This window comes from Mesoplodon densirostris, chromosome 19 (genome assembly GCF_025265405.1).
Source record: "Mesoplodon densirostris isolate mMesDen1 chromosome 19, mMesDen1 primary haplotype, whole genome shotgun sequence".
Classification (NCBI taxonomy): Eukaryota; Metazoa; Chordata; class Mammalia; order Artiodactyla; family Ziphiidae; genus Mesoplodon; species Mesoplodon densirostris.
Window position 1 is genome coordinate 9,999,118 of NC_082679.1, and position 24,378 is coordinate 10,023,495.

The 24,378-nt window shown below is 43.3% G+C and overlaps 1 protein-coding gene across 1 annotated transcript in view; it reads right to left on the reverse strand.

Moving 5' to 3' along the window:
• Positions 1-396: 396 nt before the first annotated feature.
• LOC132479558 (very-long-chain 3-oxoacyl-CoA reductase-B-like) overlaps positions 397-24,378 on the reverse strand; it is a 29,126-nt gene continuing 5,144 nt past the window's right edge. The window contains 7 exon segments of the mRNA XM_060083106.1: positions 397-465; positions 15,791-15,865; positions 16,055-16,200; positions 16,697-16,757; positions 17,243-17,324; positions 17,543-17,577; positions 17,802-17,846. Of these exon segments, the coding sequence (XP_059939089.1) occupies positions 397-465; positions 15,791-15,865; positions 16,055-16,200; positions 16,697-16,757; positions 17,243-17,324; positions 17,543-17,577; positions 17,802-17,846 (513 nt within the window).

Here is a 24,378-nt window from a genome sequence, read left to right on the forward strand (position 1 = left end):
CCCCTTTCCCCTCACCTCAAGGTCTGGCCTCAATCCAATGTATTAAGGAACGTACGATACTTACAATAAAGAGGTTTCTATTTAACACAAGGAAGGGCTGAGTCCCCAGTGTGTGGGGGGGAGGAAGGACCCGGGGCAGGGCCCAGGGCCAAGGGCTTCTCACACTCCCAAGGCCGGGCTAGGGTCCAACTCTTGGGCAGGGCAGTGGAGGCTGAGGCGGGCCCTGCAGTGCAGGAGCAGCCGGGCCGCCCTGTTTACACCAAGTCCCCGAGGCTGCGTGACTCCACAGCAGGCCCTTGGCCTCTCTGAGCCAGCGTCCCTCGTTTTGTCAACCCCAAAGTGCCTTCTTTCCTGGGCCTAGTGGTTCCACCTTGGCAAGCCCCCACCCCCTCATCCTTAGCCGGGAAACTGTATCAAGAGAGGAAGGAGGTTGGGGGCAGGGCTGGCAGCATCCAGGGCGCCCTCCTGGGTTGACGCAGGAAAATGTCAGGGTGGGAAAAATTCCAGCCTCTCACCCCCAGCCCTGCCGGATCCTGGTCCCCACGGAGACCTTGAGGTCACCTCCTTTCTGACCCCTGCCCCTCCGGCCCAGTTGGACAGCCTGTGATGGATGCTTCCTGGCATGGCTTTTTTTTTTTTTTTTTTCCTGCAAAGTCGGAAGGAGGAGGCAGCCAGGGGTCAGCGTGGAAGCTGTGGTTGGAACCTCACGCACATTTGAACTCACGTTTGAAGGTGGGGACTCGGGACTCTTGGAGCCCCAGGACTGTGTGATGCCGGATAGGAAGCTGACCCTCTCTGGGCTGTGGTTCCTGTCCCTCTCTGAGGAACTGCTTAACCTCTTTGCCCAAGACAAGGTGAGATGCCCAGAGGATATATGCACCTCACTTGATGTCCTAAAATGACACTTTCAATGTTATTGATATACAAGAGAGAGGAGTTGAGGAATGGACATTTTGTACGTATTTAATTAAAGATGTATTCACCTTGGTTTGGCCGGGTTCTTTACAGATTTTGGTGCCCCGCTTAAAATCGGCTGTATTGAAATATAATTTACACAGCAGACAATTCATCCATTTAAAGTGCACAATTCAGCGCAATCACCCCCGCAGTCAATATTAGAAAATTTTCAGCACCCCCCCGCAAAGAAGCCCTGCACCCCTCAACCATCAACCCAGCCCCTCTATCCCTCTCAGGCCCTGGTGACCACTGGCCTACTTTTCCTCTCTGTAGATTTGCCTGTTCTGGACATTTCGTATAAATGGGATCATAGAATGTGTGTGTGTGTGTGTGTGTGTGTGTGTGTGTTAAGAGCACAACGTGAGATCTACCCTCAACACATTTCTAAGTGCACGATACAGGAGCGTTAGCTACTGGCACAAAGTTGTAGAGCAGATCTTTGAACTTAAACTGTATGCTCATTAAACAACTCCCCCTTCCCCATCCCATCTGTTCTCTACTTTGACGAATCGGAGTATTTTAATTTTTTATTATTTTTTATTGAAGTATATAGTTGATTTACAATGTTGTGTTCGTTTCTGCTGCACAGCAAAACATATATAGACATTCTTTTTCATATTCTTTTCCATTACGGTTGATCACAGGATATTGACTAGAGTTCCCTGTGCCGTACGGGAGGACCTTGCTGTTTATCTGTTTTATATAGTAGTTTGTATCTGCTAACCCCAAACTCCCAATCCATCCCTCCCCCACCCCCAGAGTCTGAGTATTGTGAATACCTCACGTGAGCGGAATCATGCAGAATTTGTCCTTTTGTGACAGGCTTATTTCACTTCACCTAATGGCTTCCAGCTTCAATCATATTGTCACAGATGGAAGGATTTCCTTCTTTGTAAAGGCTGAATAATATTCTACTGTATGGGCTACACAACATTTTCTTTATCCATTCATCTGCTGCTGGACATTTGGGTTGTTTCTGTACCTTGGCTATTGTGAATAAATAAGTGATCTTTTGGGTCTGTCTTCTTTCACTTTGCATAATATTTTCAAAGTTCATCATGTTGCAGCATGTGTCAGTATATCATTTCTTTTTATTGGCAGATAACATTCCACTGTATGGATGCACCACATTTTATTTATCCATGTATCAGCTGACAGACATTTAGGCGTTTTTTACTTTTTGGTTATGAACATTGTGCTCCACTTTTTTTCTAGATTACAAACATTTTCTTGGTCCCCTGAGAAGCTCTGACCTTACCCTGAACCTCAGTTTCCACTTTTTTTTCTTTTTTTTGGGTGGGGGGCTCATTGCACGGCTTGCGGGATCTCAGTTCCCCAACCAGGGACTGAACCAAGGCCACAGCAGTGAAAGCCTGGAATCCTAACCACTAGGCCACCAGGGAACTCCCTCAGTTTCCATTTTTGTAAAATGGGGGAAAGACTCCTAACAGTTGCATTAATTTAGCACCTACCGCGTGCCAAGTGCCATGCTCCCGAGGATTCACTCAACAAACTTGCAGATTTGGAAACAGAGGCCCAGATGGGGGCAGGAGTGCAGCTAAAGTCACCGTCCAACGAGTGCCAGGGGCAGGACCCCTCCTGCTCACCCCAGGCTCTGACAACAGCCCTGCTGCCAAGCGAGCGGGCTGGGAGCACTCAGCGAGGAGGCTGTGTGTGAGGCATTTGGCTCAGATCCTGACCCAGAGAGAGCGCTTGTGAAACACTAACCATTTGGATTCAGATGGAGGTGATTTCTGGCTGTGGGATTGGGGCAGGGTGGCAATTGTTTATTGGGTACCTGTTCTGTGCAAGGGGTTCCCTGAGTGTATCTTAAATGCAGAACATCTCACGGCACCATCCCCCTGGCCCTGGGAGAAGGGACTGTTTCTGTCAGGCAGAAAGTAGGCTCAGAAGGTTAGGACAGCATGTTAGAGGCAGTGGCCAGAATTTGAACCCAAATCAGATAGACTCCAAGAGCTCTTGGCCACTGTCTGCCAGCCCCGCTGTGTGCCAGGACAAGCATGCACCTAACTCACTGTACCCTGTGCCTCACTGCCTGGTCCTATCCCCGTCAACCCTTGTGAGGTGGATGGTGTTATTTTTCCTGGTGCACTGATGAGGTCCCCAAGGCTCTGACGGTCACCCTGGTCACACAACCAGGAAGTGGCTGAGCAGCCCCATCACTGGGGAGAAAGATGAAGCCAGATGGGGAGGCGGCTATCCACGGCCACGGTCCAGATGAGAGAAAGGGAGGCAGGGAGCCTCCAGGTGGCCATGCCCTCTCCTTGAACTGGGCTTGAGTCAACTGGGATCAGGATAATTCAACTCCATCTAAACGTGAAATTGCAGCCAGCACCAAAAAGTCACCTGGGCAGGAAATTCTGGGCAAGGAGAGGCACCAGGGGTCAGGATTCACACTGCCCTGGGGCTTCCCGTCCCCTCCCCTCCATCCCTGCCCAGAGAGGGTGGGGACCCTCCTTTTCAGCCGAATGCCTTTCTGATGAACAGTGTGGAAGAGGCCCCTGAGGTGTAGGGGAGAGATCAACGGCCTCCAGGGCTGACCCAGCAAAGCCCCTGGGCCCCTCCCCAGCCCTCCAGATCTGAGCAGGTGTGAAGCTTGAGGAGACAAGCCTGGGTCTCCCTGTCTGCAAAAGGAGGACAAAGGAGGGAACTTACCGAGCCCACACCCTGCCTTGGAGCCTCAGCTCCCAGGCCTTCTGCAACTTGCACCCACTATCGGAGCATCTGTGGTCCTCGCCAGCTTTAACTCCTCTCTCTAAACCCCAGTCACCTCTCTGAGTTCCCATGCCTACCCCTGAGATGCCACCCTTCTCTGAGTCTCCATCTCTCCTTGAGACCCCGTCCCCTCCTGGAAGCCCCCTCCCGATCCTCAAGTCTCTGCTCCCCTCTCTGAGACCCTGGGAGCTAAGTCCGGTCCGCTCTGAGTCTCCACTCTCTCTAGTCCTATGAAGTCCATCCATCCATCCATCCGAGTTCATCCTCTGTGCCCAGCCTTGTGCAGGGTGGTGCTGGGGACACTGTGGTGACTTCAACAGCTTTGGCCCTGCTCTTATGGAACTGACAAGTCGTGGCGGGGCGGGGGGGCGTGGGGAGACACATCTATCATCCAGAATGGTCAGGGCTAGAGGTGGGGAGCTCAGGCAGCTGGGGAAGCCCAAGAATTCTCTGACCCTGTCTGGGAATCAGGGAGGGCTTCCTGGAGGAAGAAGCATCTGCTCTGAGATTCAACCTTCACCTGGAACACAGATATCATCTTGCAGTTCACAATATCCCAGAGGCCCTGAGGTGGAAAATGGTATCAATAGATCTCCCACATTTTCTTAGAGTCTCGCCTAAAGCACTTTGTTATACATGGAGCGGTTTTCAAAGGGAAATTTAAAATGCTCATATCCTTGAACTCAGAAACCCCACTTCTAGGAATGCATCCCTTTGCAATACTCACACAGGTGCAAAATGGACATTGCTACACTGCTCAAAGTGGCTAATATGGAAAACAGTCAACAGGTGACTGTTTATACTGGCTCTGGTAGGTATCGCCCCCAATGGGATATAACGTAACTGATAAAAGGTTGGAGGCAGCTCTTTACAGTTCTGATATGGCACATCCTCCAAGATACACTGTTACGTGAAAAATGCCGTGAGGGACAGTGGAGACAGCTCAGTAAATATATTTATAACTGGATAAAGACACTACCCAATTTGTATCCATGGCTACCTCCGGGGAATAGGATTGGAGGAAGAAAGGCCACCACTTTCTGATTTAGAAAACTATCCTCTTTGGATTTTACGGAAAGGCACACTGATCATTAGTGCAAAGCTCAATGAATTTCCAGAGTGAATCTATGTAACCAAAACGGGTCAAGGCAGAGACCTTTCCCCCTTAAACCCTCTTCCAACCACTTCTGCCCCCCAAAGGTTAACCACTATCCTGGTTCCAACACCATCGATTACTTTTGCCAGTTTATGAACTTTATATCGTTGGAATCATACATTCCAGCGACCCTGGTTTCTATCTTCTTTCATTCAGCATTGTATTTGAGAGATTCAACCACTTTGCTGTGCAAAGTAGTACTTTGCTCATTCTCATTACTCTGTGGGATTTCATGGTAGTAACTTGTCAGAATTTATTTATCTATTCTATTATGGATGAACGTTTGGGCTATTTCCTGTGTAGTACCAGGCAGGTGTTATTCTTTTTTTTTTTTTTTTTTTTGCGGTACGTGGGCGTCTCACCACCGTGGCCTCTCCCGTCGCGGAGCACAGGCTCCGGACGCGCAGGCTCAGCGGCCATGGCTCACGGGCCCAGCTGCTCCGCGGCATGTGGGATCCTCCTGGACCGGGGCACAAACCCGCGTCCCCCGCATCGGCAGGTGGACTCTCAACCACTGCGCCACCAGGGAAGCCCAGGTGTTATTCTTTGTCCTTGCCAACACTTGATATTGAGAGTCTTTTAAAATTTTAACTATTCTAGTAGGTGTGTAGTGGCATTTCATTGTGGTTTTAATTTGAATTTTCATAATGTTTAAAAATATTGAACACCTTTTCATGAGCCTACTGGCTATTCATATATCTTCTTTTGTTTAGTGTCCAAGGCTTTTGCCTATTTTTTGTTGTGGTGTTTTGTCTTTTAATTAATTATTGAGTTCTTCATATATTCTGGAGACAAGTTTTTCATTAAATATATGTGTTGCAAACGTTTTCTTCAGTTTTTGGCATGATTTTTAAAAAATTTTTTATTTATTTAGGGCTTCCCTGGTGGCGCAGTGGTTGAGAGTCTGCCTGCCGATGCAGGGGACCCGGGTTCGTGTCCCAGTCCGGGAAGATCCCACATGCCGCGGAGCCGCTGGGCCCATGAGCCATGGCCGCTGAGCCTGCGCGTCTGGAGCCTGTGCTCCGCAACGGGAGAGGCCACGACAGTGAGAGGCACGCGTACGGCAAAAAAAAAAAAAAAAAAAATTTATTTATTTTTGGTTGCGTTGGGTCTTCGTTGCTGTGCGTGGGCTTTCTCTAGTTGTGGGGAGCGGGGGCTACTCTTCGTTGCAGTGTGCAGGCTTCTCATTGCGGTGGCTTCTCTTGCTGCGGAGCACGGGCTCTAGGCGCGCAGGCTTCAGCAGTTGCAGCACGAGGGCTCAGTAGTTGTGGCACATGGGCTTAGTTGCTTAGCGGCATGTGTGATCTTCCCGGACCAGGGCTCGAACCCGGTTCCCCTGCATTGGCAGGCGGATTCTTAACCACTGCGCCACCAGGTAAGCCCAAGAATATATATTTATAACATTGTAAATCAACTATACTTCAATAAAATGTTTTTTAAAGCTACAGTAATCAAGACAGTGTGGTACTGGTGTAAGGATATATATCATACAAACAGAATAGAGGTGCAAAAATAGACCCAAAGTTGATTTTCTATAAATATGTAGTGTAATTCAAGGAGAGGAAAAGATAGTCTTCAATAAACGGTGCTGAAACAACTGGACATTTGCCTGAACAAAACTGAAGCTAACTCACAATGCACACAAAAATTACCTCAAATGAATCATAGAGCTAAATATAAATGCTAAAACTATAAAACTTCTAGAAAACAATGGAGAAAATCTTCACGATCTTGGCGGAGACAAAGGTTTTTAGACAAGACACTAAAAGCACTAACCATAAAAGGAAAAAAAAAGATAAATGAGACTTCATCAAAATTGAAAACTTCTGTCCTTCAAAAGACAAAGTTAAGAAAATGAAAGTGTAAGCCAAAACCTGGGAGAAAATATGTGTAATTATGTTTTCTACCAAATTAGTTGAATTCAGAATATATAAAGTATCTTTATAACTTAATAATGAAAAGATTTTTTAAAATCCAACTTTAAAATGGGCAAAAGACTTGAACACTTCTCAAAATAAGATATATTAATGGCCAAAAAACATATAAAGATATTCAACATCTACAATTACCAGGGAAATTCAAATTAATGCCACAAAGAGATATCACTACACATCTTCTAGAAAGGCTAAAATTTTAAAAGACTGACAATACCAAACACTGGAAAAATATGGAGCAGCTACGACTCTCATAGTATTGAACTCACAGAACTCTCACATAGTGTTGAAGGGAGTCTAAAATAGTACCCGCACTTTGTACAACAGATTGGCAGTTTCTTGTCAAGTTGAATATACATTTACCCTATGATTCAGAATTCTCCTGGGTATTTATCCAAAAGAAATATAAATATATATCTTTAAAAAGACTTTACACAAATGTTCATAGAAGCTTTGTTCATAAAATCAAAAAATTGGAAATAACTCAAATGTTCATTAATAGGTGAATAGAAAGAAACTGCAGTATATTCATACAAAGGAATACCACTCAATAAAAAGGAATATGACACATCCATGCAACATCATGGGTGAATCCAAAACCATTATGCTGAAAGAAAGAAGCCAGCCCTAAAAGTGTACATGTGATGCTATTTCATTTATATAAATTCTAGTATAGGCAAAGCTAATCAATCATAACCTAAATCAGAGTTTTGATTGCCTGGAGGAGTTAAGGAAGACTGGCTGGAAAGAGGATAATAAAAACACTCTATACCTTGATTTGTGTGGTGATTATGGAAGTGCAGATATTTTCCAGAACTCAGTGAACCATACAAGGGTAGTGTGAGCATTTTTATCATACCTGTATTATACTTCTATAATGTTAATTTTAAAAGAACTCATTTGATGGATTTAACAGTAGACTACTGCTAACAGAAGGAAAGAACAGTAAACTTGAAGACAGGTCAACAGGAATTATTCATACTGAAGCTCCAAGACAAAAGAACAGAAGTAAAAAACAAAGGAGGTGCGTGAGATATGTGGGTCACTGTTAAATGATCTGTATGGGTATAACTGGAGTAGCATAAGGAGACAAGAGAGAACATGAATCCAGAAGCAATTTTTAAAGAAGCTTTTTTGAAGGGAACCCTCATACACTGCTGGTGGGAATGTAAATTGATGCAACCACTGTGGAAAACAGTATGCAGTTGCCTCAAAAAACTAAAAACAGAACTACCATATGACCCAGCAATCCTACTCCTGGGTATATATCCAAAAAAAAAAAAAAAAAAAACCACTAAAAGCACTAATTTGAAAAGATACATGCACCCCAATATTCACAGTAGCATTACTTACAATTGCCAAGATACGGAAGCAACCTAAGTGGCCATCAATGGATGAATGGATAAAGATGTGGTATTATATACATATAAAATGGAATACTACTCAGCCATAAAAAGAATGAAATTTTGCCATTTGCAGCAACATGGATGGACCTAGAGATTATCATACTAAGTAAAGTAAGTCAGAAAGAGAAGGACAAATGCCATATATCACTTATATGTGGAATCTAAAATATGACACAGATGAACTTCTCTACAGAACAGAAACAGACTCACAGACATACGTAACAGAACTGTGGTTGCCAAGGGGTGGGGGGAGGGAAGGATTGGGAGTTGGGGATTAGCAGATGCAAACTATTATATACGGAATGTATAAGCAACAAGGTCCTACTGGATAGCACATGGAACTATATTCAATATCCTGTGATAAACCATAATGGAAAATCATACGAAAAAGAATATATACATATAAAACTGAATCACTTTGCTGTACAGCAGAACCTAACACAACATTGTTAATCAACTATACTTCAATAAATTTTTTAAAACGACATCGATTTCTGAGTGTGTCTGACTATTCAATAGAAACTATGTAGCTGTGTTAGTTTTCTAGGGTTGCCATAAGTACCAGAAATTAGGTGGTTTAAAACAAGAATGTATTGTCTCATCATTCTGAAGGCTCAAAGTCCAAAATCAAAGTGTCAGCAGCATCCTGCTCTCTAGGGGAATCCTTCCTTTCTAGCTTCTGACAGCCCTGGACACTCCTTGGCTTGCAGCTGCATAACTCCCATCTCTGCCTTCCTTTTCACACGGCACTCTCCCTGTGTCTCCGTCTTTGCATGGCCATCTTCTTATAAGGACACCAGTCATACTGGATTAGAGGTCCACCTTATCGCATTATGACCTCATCTTAACTAATTACATTGGCAACACACTATTTCCAAATAAGGTTGCATTCTAGGGACTAGGATGTCCACGTATCTTTTTTGGGGAGACTCAATTCAACCCATAACAGATGCCAAAAAACAAGAGAATGACATGTTTAAAGCACTGAAAGAAAATGAATTGTTAACCTAGAAGTCTATACAAGTGATAACAACCTTTTAAAAGCAAGGTGAACAAAAGGAAAAATAGATAAGTTAGACTTCTTTAAAATTGAAAGTGAAAAGACAACTCACAGAACGAAAGAAAATATTTGCAAATCATAGATCTGATAAAGGACTTGTATCTAGAATACATAATTAACTCTTTCAAAACAATAATAAAAAGACAACCCAATTTTAAAATGGGCAAAGAATCTGAGTAGACATTTCTCAAGTGTCCAATTACAATTGTCCAGTAAGCCCATGAAAAGATACTCAAGATCATTAGTCATTAAGAAAATGCAAATCAAAACCACAATGAGATACCACTTCAACCCATTAGGATGGCAACAATAAAAAAGATAATAAACAGTGTTGGCAGGGCTTCCCTGGTGGCGCAGTGGTTAAGAATCCACCTGCCAATTCAGGGGACACGGGTTCGAGCCCTGGTCCGGGAAGATCCCACATGCCGCGGAGCAACTAAGCCCGTGCGCCACAACTACTGAGCCTGTGCTCTAGAGCCCGCGAACCACAACTACTGAAGCCTGTCTGCCACAACTACTGAAGCCCGCATGCCTAGAGCCTGTGCTCCTCAACAAGAGAAGCCACCACAATGAGAAGCCTGCGCACCGCAACAAAGAGTAGCCCCCGCTCTCAGCAACTAGAGAAAACGCGCGTGCAGCAGCGAAGACCCAATGCAGCCAAAAGTTAAATAAATGAATAAATAAATTAAAAATAAATAAATAAATAAAAATAAAGAGGGTTAAAGAAACATGACAATTAAATGCCATGTGTGACTCTGGATTGGAACCCAGACAGGAAAAAACATTACTAAAAAGACATTATTGTGGTCACTGGAAAATTTTCAATATGGACTGTGCATTAAAAATAGTATGTGTTGGGCTTCCCTGGTGGTGCAGTGGTTGAGAGTCCGCCTCCCAATGTAGAGGACACGGGTTCGTGCCCCGGTCCAGGAAGATCCCACATGCCGTGGAGCGGCTGGGCCCGTGAGCCATGGCCGCTGAGCCTGCGTGTCCGGAGCCTGTGCTCTGCAATGGGAGAGGCCACAACAGTGAGAGGCCCGCGTACCGCAAAAAAAAAAAAAAAATAGTATGTGTCAATGATTAATTTCCTAAATTCAATCACTGCATTGTTGTTATGAGGATAATGTCTTTGTTCTTAGGAATTACCTGTGTCATGATGTCTCTATTCACATTCTTTATTTTTTTTCCTTTGGCCACACCGTGAGGTATGCGGGATCTTAGTTCCCTGACCAGGGATCAAACCCATGCCCCCTGCAGTGGAAGCGTGGAGTCTTAACCACTGGACTGCCAGCGAAGTCCCCTCAATTCACCTTCAAATGGTCAATTCATCAACACCACCACCACCACCATCATCATCATCATCATCACATATACGTGGAGAGAGATAAAAGCAAATTAAGCAAAAATTAATGAGCAGTGAATCTAGACGAAGAATATATGGATACCAGTCTTGTAACTTATATAGGTTTAAAAATCTTCAAAATAGAAACTTAAAAATAGCCCCACCTGTTACAGAGATATGTCCTCCTTTATGTTCTTCAAAGGTTATCAAGCTTGACCCCAAGGTGAGGGTTTGCTCTTTCTGTGGAGATGGGTCTGCAGGGTATATTCCTGGGAGTGGCACTGCTAGGTATGAGAGTAAATGCATATGTTGTTTAGTTAGTTAGCTATCATCAAATTTCTCCCCATGCAGGTTGCATCATTTTGCATGCCCACCAGCAATGCATGAGAGTGTGTTTCCCAGCTTAGGAATTTTTGCCAATTTCATAGGTGAAAATGCCACTTCAGAGTAGTTTTAATTAGAATTGCTCTTATTATGAGTGAAGTTGAGCATCTTTTCATATAGTTAAGGACGACTCATATTTGTTTCTCTGTCAACTGTCCATTTCTTTTGCACATTTTAAAACATTGGGCTTTTAGTCTTTTATATATTAAGGAGATAAACATTTTGTGTGTGATGTAAATTGTAAATATTTTCTCTGAGATTGTCACAGTTTTATTTTGCTTACGGTATCTTCTTTTTTTTCAATAATCTCAAAAACTCCAATATTTTATTAACCATTTTATGTACATTGAGATCCAGTCTTGAAAACTGATAAAAAAAACACGTCCAGAGTTCCTTGTAAAGGCAATGTACAAATGCTCATTTACATTCTGCATATTAATGACGACGATGAAAATGAGACAATAGTTACAGCTACATAAAAATATATACAAGGATTCGAGCATTCCCTGGCAGTCCAGTGGTTAGGACTTGGCACTTTCACTGCCACGGACCCGGGTTCAATCCCTAGTTGGAGAACTAAGATTCTGTAAGCCATGGTGTAGCCAAAAAAAAAAAAAAAATATATATATATATATATATATATATATACATATATATATATATATATATATACACACACACAAGGATTCAAGGTAGTCTTGATGTTATTTGGCTTATAACATGTGTAGATACTACACAAAAAATGAGGATGCAATTTTCAGAAAAGTAAAATGTGACCAAAATCACTCTTCACTATCGTAATTACTAATTCATAGCCAAATCTTAGACTAATTCAAATTAGCCAGGGTTAGACACAGGTTAAGTTAAATATTTTGCATTAAAAAAATAAGGTTTGCAGCTTAATAAACATACATTTGATAACGTTTTCTCGAAATTAATTAAGAATGGCTTATCCACATCCTTCTAGATTCTGGAAACATACCAGAAAAAGTGAATATTGAACAGCCTGATTCTTTGGAAAGCTGCACCCCTAGCCCCGGAAAACATCCTTAAGGGGCCCAGTGATCAAACCCTAATGGGAAACTTACAATGTACCAATGATGCTGAGAACAGAGGGGGAAGTAATAAGCAGCTGTTTCACTAATATACAGTATAATTATAAGGCATGAGGTGATATTAATGGGATTTTGGGAAAGGTTTCAACTATTCTTAGGGAATCAATTAGACACTGAGAATGACCAATCTTATAACGACCTCAAAAAGAGTATTTCACCTATTACCTACCTCCCTAACAGGAAATTTAGTTTCTAATGACTCTTTTTTGTATTTTACTCTACTGGCTTGAGAAGCAGCTTCCTATTTTGAGAATTGTATGACATAAAATAATCATATATATAATCATATATAATTAATGGTTCAGAAAACAAAACGATAGTAGTTTTAGAAAGGAGTGAGTATCTCTTTTACTAGGTTGTGACACCAGACTAAGAGGGCTTAAGGTTGGAAAGCAAGGAGTGGGGGTAGTGCAGGGGTTCAAGTACAAATCTACTTCCGTTCAAGGAGAGGAAGGACGTGAGAAGGGTCTGGACAACCCAGAATGGAATGGCAGTGGCACCTGGATGTAGAGTTACCACACTGGGTCAGACACAGGCTGGTGCATCGTCCTCTGGCCTAGATGCCATGGAATCCAACCCCTATGCAATATTAAATTGGGAACACAAACATCTCAAAGCACACTTACCAAAAATAGACTGTTCACCCTCATATTACACTGCCCAGAAGGAAAAGACATTTGACTATTTTGAAAAGTGAGCTAAAAAATGATGACGTTTCTCCTTACTTCATCTGAAAAACCCAAGGAACAAATATTTTAAAAATTCTATGACTTCCCTGACAGTCCACTTCCACTGCAGGGAGCACGGGGTTCTATCCCTGGTTTGGAAACTAAGATTCCACATGCCCTGAGGGGCGGCCCCCCCAAAAAATAAAAGAGAAATTTAAAAGCTCCTTAACACCGTAAGGAATCCTCCGCTGCTTCCTGCTTCGTGGTAACTGTGGGGGATCTTCATACGGATTTTGAAAAATATCTTTAAAAACTGGCTCAACTGGGCTTCCCTGGTGGCGCAGTGGTTAAGAATCCGCCTGCCAATGCAGGAGACACGGGTTCAAGCCCTGGTCCGGGAAGATCCCACATGCCGTGGAGCAACTAAACCTGTGCGCCACAACTACTGAGCGTGCTCTCTAGAGCCCGCGAGCCACAACTACTGAAGCCCGCGTGCCTAGAGCCCGTGCTCCGCAACAAGAGAAGCCACCGCAATGAGAAGCCTGCGCACCACAACAAAGAGTAGCCCCTGCTCGCTGCAACTAGAGAAGGCCCGCGCGCAGCAACGAAGACCCAACGCAGCCAAAAAATAATAATAAATAAAATAAATATTAAAAAAAAAAAACTGGCTCAACGTTTTTGAAAATTACAGTAGACACCTCAAAATTTCTTTCTAGCCTTTCCATACGTTCACGAAATTCTTGACAGGTCCATCCACTTCTTCATTTTACTAAAAAACTGTATTAAACTTAATTTAGCTGAAGGTAGTATTCTGGTAAGTGAAACACAATTCCCTTCCATGATACCCTTTCCAACCGTGGGGATAATGCTTTTGAGGCAGGCAAGATATAATGAACAAACCAACCTGTGTATAACTTCTCCCTCTAGGCCGTAGTTGCCCTGGACAGTTGCGAAGTCCTACAGGGCTTAGGCTGCGTTCCCCTCGTCCACGTTCAGCTCCTAGCACAGGGCCTGCAGCTCCTGCCAGGGTCTCGGCGACCAGCATCGCCCCTTCGCCGTGGGGGAATCCTCCTCGTTCATCCTCCCTCTTGGGCGCGCTACCCACAACCACCCGCGCCAAAGCTCAAACTCAGGTCCGCTTTATGATGTCTCTTCAATGGTCTGCATCCGCGTTTCTCCGCAAAAAAGTCCGTTTCTTCCCCAGGGCTCGAGCTTTCTCCGGAAATGTGATAAGAAGAAGCGTATCATCTTTTCTTAAGTAATTTCTAAATCTGCTTAAGACGTTTTCTTTATAAGTTTAATTTTATTGCTCCTGGATTTTCCCCAGCATTTTTTTTTTTTTTTTTTTTTTTTGCGGTACGCGGGCCTCTCACTGTTGTGGCCTCTCCCGTTGCGGAGCACAGGCTCCGGACGCGCAGGCTCAGCGGCCATGGCTCACGGGCCCAGCCGCTCCGCGGCATGTGGGATCCTCCCAGACCGGGGCACGAATCCGTGTCCCCTGCATCGGCAGGCGGACTCTCAACCACTGCACCACCAGGGAAACCCTCCCCAGCATTTTTAAAAGACATTTTTATTTTATTTTTTTATTTTTAAATTTTTTGCCTGTGTCGGGCCCGAGTTGTGGCATGCAGCATCTTCGCTGAGGTATGCAGGATATTTCCGTTGCAGCACGAGGGGCTCTTCGTTGTGGCGTGCGGGCTTCTCTCTAGTTGTTGGGCGCAGGCTTCAGGGCTAGTGGGCTCTGTAGTTTGCAGCATGCGGGCTCAATTGCCCCACGGTATGTGGGATCCTATTTCCCAGACCAAGGATCGAACCGGCGTCCCCTGTATTGGAAGGCGGATTCTTTACCGCTGGACCACCAGGGGAGTCACTCCCCCAGCATTTTATTATGAAAAACTTCAAATATACAGGAAAGTTGAAAGAGGTGTACATGTGTCTACCGCTTAGATTCTACTAACATTTTACCGTATTTGTCTAACCATATTTCTACTCACTCTATCCGTCTAACTTTTCAATGCATTTCAAAGTAAGTTGCCGACATCAGTGCACTTTTCCTAAATAATTCAGCCTGCATATCATTAACTACAGTTCAATATTTGTTAGTGGTTTTTTGTTTGGTTTTGGTTTTGGCTTTTTTTTGCTGCTTTTAATTTTCAGTATTAATAAGAAAGATTCTCCCACTCCCAAGATGGAAAGAAATTCATTCATGGATTCTTCTAGTTGTTGTGTTTCTATTTTTACACAGGGATTTAGGGATTTCTGAGTCATCTGCAGTTTATGCCGGTACATGGTGTGAGGACTGGGTCCAATTTTATACATATATGTATACACACACACACACGGAGTCTCTATTTAAAAAAATATTGAGATTTTAAAATTGGGATTTAATTCACATACCATAAAATTAACGTTTTTTTTTTTTTTTTTTTCGGTACGCAGGCCTCTCACTGCTGTGGCCTCTCCCGTTGCGGAGCACAGGCTCCGGACGCGCAGGCTCAGCGGCCATGGCTCACGGGCCTAGCTCCGCGGCATGTGGGATCTTCCCGGACCGGGGCACGAACCCGTGTCCCCTACGTCGGCAGGCGGACTCTCAACCACTGCGCCACCAGGGAAGCCCAAAATTAACTCTTTTAATGTGTACCATTTAGTGGGTTTTAGTATTTCACAAAGTTGTGCAGCCGTCATCGCTACAATCTATATATGTACATATCTATGTATGTATATATCTGTTTGCTTTTCTCCAAATGTCTATCTAGTCTCAGCGCCACGTATTAAAAACTCCATCTTTCTGCCAGAGATTTGAGATGCTGCAGTTGTTACTAAATTTCTGGGTGTTCGGGGTCCAATTACGTTCCATTGGTCTACTTGTCCATCTGTTTCGATGTGTGGGAAGTCTTTGCTAACTACAGCCCTGGCCTAGGATTCTGGAGGGGGCGGGGGTGGGGGTGGGGAACGACGGACATGTGGCCACGCCTCTTCAAGGCCTTCAGTCAAGTTCTGTTACGAAGAAACCGTGCCCTATTCCAGCTCACCAACAGAGATAAAAGCTTTAATCCCCAGCGACTGAGAAAAAACCAACTGGGCAGGAAGATGGTCAGCAGGAAACCCTGGGAAGGAGAGTTACCAAGGATCAAGACACCCCCCATTCTTGAGTCCCCCATCTCCTCTCCTGGCTCCCCAGCCCGGGGTGGGGGCCCGCCCCTTCTCTGGACGTCTCCCCCTTTCTGAGGGCTAGTGGACCCGGGCCAGGGACTGTCGCATCCAGCTCTCTGACTAGGATTGCCTCAGGAAAGCACCTGCACAGCGTGGCGGAGGCACTCAGGGGTTTGGGAGGTGAGGCCAAGTGTGTCCAACGCCTGCCAAGCGAAGTCCTCGGGACTCACCACGAGCAGCCCGCTTTTCAAGGGATTTGTTTCAACCAAAAAGGGGCTCACTGTTTGCAGGCAGGAAGGGGGTCAAGAAAAAGAACTCCCCTCCCCCTAAGCCTAAGCTCCCAGGCCCCCTCCGAGAGTCCCTGAGTCCCACTCCTCTTGCCGACCACGCCCAGGCCGCGCCCCGGCCACGCCTTCGAGGCCACGCCTTCGAGGCCACGCCCCCTCGAGAACGCACCGCTTCCGATCGTGGCTCCAAGGTAACTCATCTTATTCTTTTTTTTTTTAGGTCCTTCCTTCCTTCCTTCCTTCCTTCCTTCTTTCCTCCCTCCCTTCCCTCCTTCCGTTCTATTTTATTGAAGTATAGTTGATTTACATCCACTGAAGCTCTTCTGAGTCTGAGTCTCGGTCCTCTCTCAGACGCACCCCCCCGACCCCACCCCCGCCCCGCCCCTGCTCCTAAGACCTTCAGCTGTCTCTAAGCTCCTCCCCCCTCAGAGCCCTCCCCTTCTGAGCTGCCACTGTTGTCCCTTTTGAGCTCAGTCCCCGCGGAGTCAGGCACCTGCACAGTGACCCCCTCGGAGTGGTACTCTGCGCCCACCGCCACGGAGAAGCTTCGCACAAAGGCCTGCGGAGAAGGAGAAAGAGGGTCCCAGGACCAAGAGCTTTCCCCGTGCAAACTCTTCCAGCCTGCCCTTGCCCCAGCGCTGTCCCTGATCCTAGAACACTCTACCGCCAGGAGGGGCCCCTCCCTCAAGGCCCAAGTCCTCCCCGTAACGCCTGAAAGCTTCCTTGCTCTAAGCCCTCCCTCTGTTCCCATACACTCACTCTCCATTCCAGCCGGGCCAGTCTCTGAATTCCCTTTCTCCCACCTCATGGGTTCTCTTGACCCCTAGCCTCTGTTTCTCTTAAAAAACGAACAAAAAACCTGGCTTGTCCACTGGGCTGTGCCCCAGATGTCTGTCTGAACTATTATTGGCCTCAGACTCAGGTGGCACATTACACACATGCATGCAAGCCTTTTCCACCATAACCTTCAGTGCCAGAATTAAGGGCTACTGCAGGAATTCCAGCATGGCAGCCAGCCCTTGCCTGATCTGTGGGTCTGGGTACCTTGGTGGCTGCATACACTGCTGCAAATGGATAAGGGCTCCTGTCAGTTATTGAAGATATGTTGATGATGATACCTTTGCCCCTGGAGGAGGAAGCATCATTTGGAAGGTAGTCATTGCCAGGGAACAGAGGGTCCCAGTGATTTCCCCACCTCCACCCCTTAGTCGCTGTCCTAATTTGAGAAAGATCAGAGAGACGGGGAAGAATTGGAAATGTGGATGGGACAGCTGGGGAATGGAAAAAGCCCAGAGGTTGGATGGGGGAAGATCCAGAGTGAAAGACAAAGAGACTGCGGCTTACCTGGTGACCATGTGGGGCAGGACGATTCCAGTCATCTGCAGGACGAATGGAGAGGACCCTGTCTTTCCCTTTCCACTGCTTTCACCTGCCCAGACTCCTGCCCCCTCCTCAAGTTCACTCCTATCCCCCTACCTTTCCTCAGGGAATATTCCTCTAGCACTTCCTCTATGCCAGGCCCAGTTCTGGGGGATGCTGGGGACCACCGAGAGTGGTCAGAGCTCGCTGACCTTGGACCCAGTCCCTCCTAGCCCCGACTCACCTGGACCACAGACATCATGTTGCAGTTTATAACATCCAAGAATTTCTGGGGGAAGAAAATGGAACCAATCAGTTCTTCCCTTCAGCAGCCCTGCCACAACTCTGATATTTTCTAGTTTACTTTTCTTTTAATATGGAACACATTTTTTTTTTTTTTTTTTTTTTTTTTTGTGGTACGCGGGCCTCTCACTGTTATGGCCTCTCCCGTTGTGGAGCACAGGCTCCGGATGCGCAGGCTCAGCGGCCATGGCTCACAGGCCCAGCCGCTCTGCAGCATGTGGGATCTTCCCGGACCGGGGCACGAATCCGTGTCCCCTGCATCGGCAGGTGGACTCTCAACCACTGCGCCACCAGGGAAGCCCCTGGAACACATTTTAAAAACGTAGCATCTACTAGAATTTAAAATGCACATAAACTTTGACACATCAACTCCACTCTGGAAATTTATTCCTTTCTAAGATACTCACACATGTGGGAACTGCATATGTCCAAAGATATTCATTACAACACAATTTGTAGTCACATATACTAGGAAAGATCCTGAATGCCCATCAATACTGGGATGACTAAATAAACACAGGGTAGCCAATGGATGGATCACTGAGCACCAGGTAAAAAGAATGGGTCAGCTAATTATTCTGATTAGAATAATCCCCAAGATACATGCCTACCTGTGAAAGGTAAAGTGCAGAACAATAGGCTGCCGCCATCTGGATAAAATATACATACTTCTCTATGCACAGAGAAAAAAAACTACCACATTTTAAATTGGGGGTCACTTTTGGGGGATAAGATTGGAGGGAGAAGGGAAATTTTCACTTTCATTTCATAAACTTCTCTCTTTGGATTTTTTGATCAGTAAAGTTTTTTTTATAAATGTATACCATACACATACCAAAGTGCATAAATCTTTAGTGTAAAAAATGAACACAAATCTTCAGCCTCTACCCACATAAAGAAAGTATTGACAGTTTCCCAGATTCTTCATCTCCTGCAGTCATTACGCTTGCCTCTTCCCCAGTTAACCACTGTCTTGACCTCTAACACACTCTAGAAGAGTTTTGTTCAGTTCTGAACTTCATTTAAGTGGAATCATTGAGTATGTATGCTTTTATCTCTAGCTTTGTCTGCTAAAATTATGTTTATAAGATTCTTCCATGTTATGTGTAGCAGAAGTTCATTCATGTTCACTGCTATAATGTTCCATCATATGAAGGCGGCATGCTTTATTTCTCTAATCAACCCACTCCTGGGCATATATCCAGAGAAAACCATAATTCGAAAAGATACATGCACCCCAATGTTCATAGCAGCACTCTTCACAATAGCCAAGACATGGAAATAACCTAAATGTCCATTGACAGAGGAATGGATAAAGAAGATGTGGTACATGTATACAGTGGAATACCACTCAACCATAAAAAAGAATGAAATAATGCCATTTGCAGCAACATGGATGGACCTAGAGATTATCATACTAAGTGAAATAAGTCAGACAGAGAAAAACAAATATCATATGATATCACTTATATGTGGAATCTAAAAAGATGATACAAATGAACTTATTTATGAACCAGAAACAGACTTGCAGACTTTGAAAACAAGCTTATGGTTACCAAAAGGGAAAGGAAGGGGGGAAGGATAAATTAGGAGGCTGGGATTAACCTATACACATTACTACATATAAAACAGATAAACAACAAGGTCCTACTGTAGAGCACAGGGAACTCTACTCAATATTCTGTAATAACCTAAATGGGAAAATACTCTGAAAAAGAATGAATATATGTATATGTATAGCTGAACCACTTTGCTATACAGCTGAAACTAACACAATATTGTAAATCAACTACACCCCAGTATAAAATAAAAATTAAATTAAAAAATATTTAAATTCCAAAAAAAAAAGAGGAAGAATTCCAGTTGTTCCACATCCCCAACAACACTTGGCACTGACAATATTTTTAGCATTAACCATTTTAGTGGCTGTGTAGTTGTAGCTCACTCTGGTTTTAATCTGCAGTACCCTAATAAGAATGAGGTTTATTTTTGAAAAGTTCAGTGTAGGGCTTCCCTGGTGGTGTAGTGGTGAAGAATCCACCTGCCAATGCAGGGGACATGGATTGGAGCCCTGGTCTGGTAAGATCCCACATGCCGCGGAGCAACTAAGCCCGTGCGCCACAACTACTGAGCCTGCGCTCTAGAGCCCGTGAGCCACAACTGCTGAAGCCTGTGCGCCTAGACCCCGTGCTCCGCAAGAAGAGAAGCCACCGCAATGAGAAGCCCGCACACTGCAACAAAGAGTAGCCCCCGCTCACGGCAACTAGAGAAAGCCTGCGCGCAGCAATGAGAACCCAATGCAGCCAGAAATAAATAAATAAAATAAACAAATTTATTTTATTAAAAAAGGCTAAAAAAAAAGTTCAATGCAGCAAGAAGATATAACAATTATAAAGATATACAGACCTAACAACAGAGCCCCAAAATATGTGAAGCAAAACACCATATACAAAAAACTCTAAATGGATAAAAGTCCTAAATGTAAGAGCTAAAATTACAAAAACTCTTGAAAGAAAACAGAGGAAAAGCTTTATGACATTGGGTTCGGCAATGATTTCTCGGATGATACCAAAAGCACAAGCAGCAAAAGAAAAATAGATAAACTGTACTTCATCAAAATTAAAACCTTTTGTACATTAAAAGATACTATCAACAGAGTGAAAAGGCAACTTGCAAACTGGCAGAAAATTTACAAATCATTCATTTGATAAGGGATTAATAACCATAATATATAAAGAGCTTCTACAACTCAAACACCAATGGGTCAAAGAAGAAATCACAAAGAAAACTTAAAAATACTTTGAGACAAATGAAAATAGAAATTAAAACACAACATACCAAATTTACATTTATCTAGATTGGCTAAGAAAAAAAATACTGAAATTACTAAAATCAGAAATGAAAGTGGGACATTACTACGGATTCCACAGAAATAAAAAGGATTATAAGAGAGTACTATGAACAACTGTACACCTATAAATTGGATAATCTAGATGAAATAGATAAGTTCCTAGAAACACAAAACCTACTATGACTCAATCAGGAAGAAATAGAAAATCTGAATAGACCCATAACTAGTAAGGAGATTGGACCAATAATCAAAAATTTCCCAAGAAAGAAAATTCCTGGATAGATAACTTTGCTGATGAATTCTACCAAACATTTAAAGAAGAACTAATGCCAATTCTTCTCAAACTCTTCCAAAACATTGAAGAGGAGAGAACACTTCTTAACTTATTCTATGAAGCCAGCATTGCCCTGATACCAAAGTCAAAGACACTATAAGAAGGGAAATCTACAGACCAATATCCCTCATGAACATTGACACAAAAATCCTCAACAAAATGCTAGCAAATTGAATTCAACAGCATACCAAAAGGATTATACACCATGACCAAGTGGGATTTGTTCCTAGAATGCAAGGATGGTTCAATATACAAAAATTGACTAATGTAACACAACACATTAACAGAATAAAGAAAAAAATCACATGATCACCTCAATTGATGCAGAAAAGTATTTGACAAAATTCAACACCTTTCACAATTAAAACATTCAATAAACTAGGAATGGAAGGAAACTATCTCAACATAATAAAGATATGAATAATGCACATAAAATAATACATATAATAATATGAAAAGCCCACAGCTAACATCACACTCAATGGTGAAATACTGAAAGCATTTTCTGCTTTTGCCATTTCTATTCAACACAGTACTGGAAGTTCTAGCCAGAGCAACTAAGCAAGAAAAGAAGTCAAAGGTATTCAAACTGAAAAGGAAGAAGTAAAATTATCTCTGTTTGCAGATGATATGATCTTCCATGTAGAAAATCTTAAAGATTCCACAAAAAAGTGAAAACTAATAAGCAAACTCACAAAGAAGTGGGATACAAAATCAACACCAAAAACTCAGTTGCATTTCTATACATGAACAATGAACAGCCCAAAAGTGAAGTTATGAAAACAATTCCATTTGCAATAGCATCAAAAAGAATAAAAGAATAAATACACTTAGGAATTAACTTAACCAAGGAAGAAAGACATATACTGAAAACTATAAAACATTACTGAAAGATATTAGAGAAGAGATACAAATTGGAAAGACATCTCATATACATGGGTTGGAAGACTTAATATTGCTAAGATGTCAGTACTACCCAAAGTGATGTACAGATTCAATGCAATCACTATCAAAATCCTAACAGCATTTTTGCAGAAATAGAAAAACCCAGCCCAAAATTGATATGGAATCTCAGGGGACCCTGAGATTAGCCAGACTAATCTCACATCATCATTTCCACTTCTGGGTATATGCCCAAAAGAATTAAAAGCAGGTACCCAAACAGATATTTGTACACCAACAGTTCATAGCAGCATTACGCACAGCAGCCAAAAGGTGGAAACAACCCAAGTGTCTATCAACAGATGAAGAGGTAAACAAAATGTGGTATATACATATGATGGAATATTATTCAGCCTTAAAAAGAAAGAAAATTGGGACACATGCTACAACATGGATGAGCCCTGAAAATATTTTGCTAAATGAAATAAACCAGGCACAAAAGGACAGATATTGTATGATTCCACTTATATGAGGCACCTAGAATAATCAAATTCATAGAGACAGAAAGCAGAATGGTGGTTTCCAGGACCTGTGGGTAGGGAGGAATGGGCGGCGGGCGTTACTGTTTAATAGGTAAAGAGTTGAAAAAATCCTGGAGATGGCTGGTGGTGATTGTTTCACAACAATCTGAATGTACATAATACCCCTGAACTGTACACTTCAATATAGTTAAAAATGAAAAAAATTAAGTTATGTATATTTGCCATAACTTAAAAATAAAGAAAATAAAAAGAATGAAGTTCTGATACTTGCTAACAACATGGATGAAACTGAAAACATTCTGCTAAGTGAAATAAGCCAGACACAAAAGGAAAACTATTCTATGATTTCACTTGTATGAGGTATCTAGAATTAGCAAGTTCACAGAGACAGAAAGTAGAGATAGATGCTACCGGGGTGGGGAATAGGGAAAAATGTCGGGATACTGCTTAACAGGACCAGAGTTTCTGTTTGGGATGATGAAAAAGTTCTGGAAACAGACAGTGGTGACAGCTGTACAACACTGTGAATGTATTTAATGCCACTGAGTTGCACACTTTAAAATGGTTAAAATGGCAAGTTTTATGTTACATATGTTACAATTCTTTTAAAAAAATCTATGCTATTTCCATTATCTTGGTTACATGTGGACCTCATTACATTATCTATTATTTCTCTTGATTTCAGTCACGATTTTTCTTCTAATATTCCTGGTTATATTTTGTTGAGTGCTGGATATTTAATATTTTAAAAAATCGTATTGCTAATTCGAGTCCCTGGACTACATCGTTTTTCTCTAAAAATGGTTTGGTTTGGTTTTGCTTCTCCCCGGCAGCTAAACTAGGGGGCGCTAAAATATCAGATCAACTTAATCCCGACGGGAATTGAGATCATTTAAAAGCTGGCTTCAGTTCCTATGAAACCTACTTTACCCTAACTCCTGGATTATAGTTTTCAGGATCCCAGCCTAAAGCCTGGGATATTTTCCAAAGCTTTGCACTACATTATTTGTTGCAGCTCGCACACTATGTTGAAAGGTCTGCTTTGCCTCTTAAACGCTCATCCACTTTGAAGGGAAAGGCTTCAAATGTCAGATTCCCCCCTCTTGGATTCTTTCTTCTCTCAAATCTTGGTGCGACAATTCCTCATTGCCTTAGTAGTTTGATGCCTTCAAAAAGTTATTTAAAAAATATTTTATCCAGCTCTCCTAATCGTTCTCATTTGCAGGGTTAGTCTTAAACCACAACTTCCTCTAACACCAGAGGCAGAATACACAGACTGCCTCTCTTTACATTTTCTAAAATGAGACTAAGCATTACTTTTTTTTTCGGTACGCGGGCCTCTCACTGTTGTGGCCTCTCCCGTTGTGGAGCACAGGCTCCGGAAGCGCAGGCTCAGCGGCCATGGCTCACGGGCCCAGCCGCTCCGCGGCATGTGGGATCTTCCCGGACCGGGGCACGAACCCGCGTCCCCTGCATCGGCAGGCGGACTCTCAACCACTGTGCCACCAGGGAAAACCTATGCATTACTTTTGAAATAATAATATGTAAAATCTAAAAGCCATCCTGATCTCCTATTTTGTCTATGTCTAATAATAATGGCCCACATTTATGGAGCACACAACTTAGGTTTATGTGCATTATTTTATTCCATTGTCGTATCAGCCCTATGAGGTCAGCAAAAATATGGATTCCCATTTTATAGATATGAAACTGAGGCACTGACTTTCCCACGTGGCTCATTTCCCCTTAAAGTTAGCAGACTCAACTTGAACAGTTGTCCCCGTTGGGCACCGCCGAAGGGCGCCCCATGGAAGGAGAGACCTCCTTCACGTCCTAGACATCGTAGATTTGCAGCTCTCAAAACAATGAACAAAGCTAGTGTACCGCGCCGGGTTTTCCAACAGAGGGA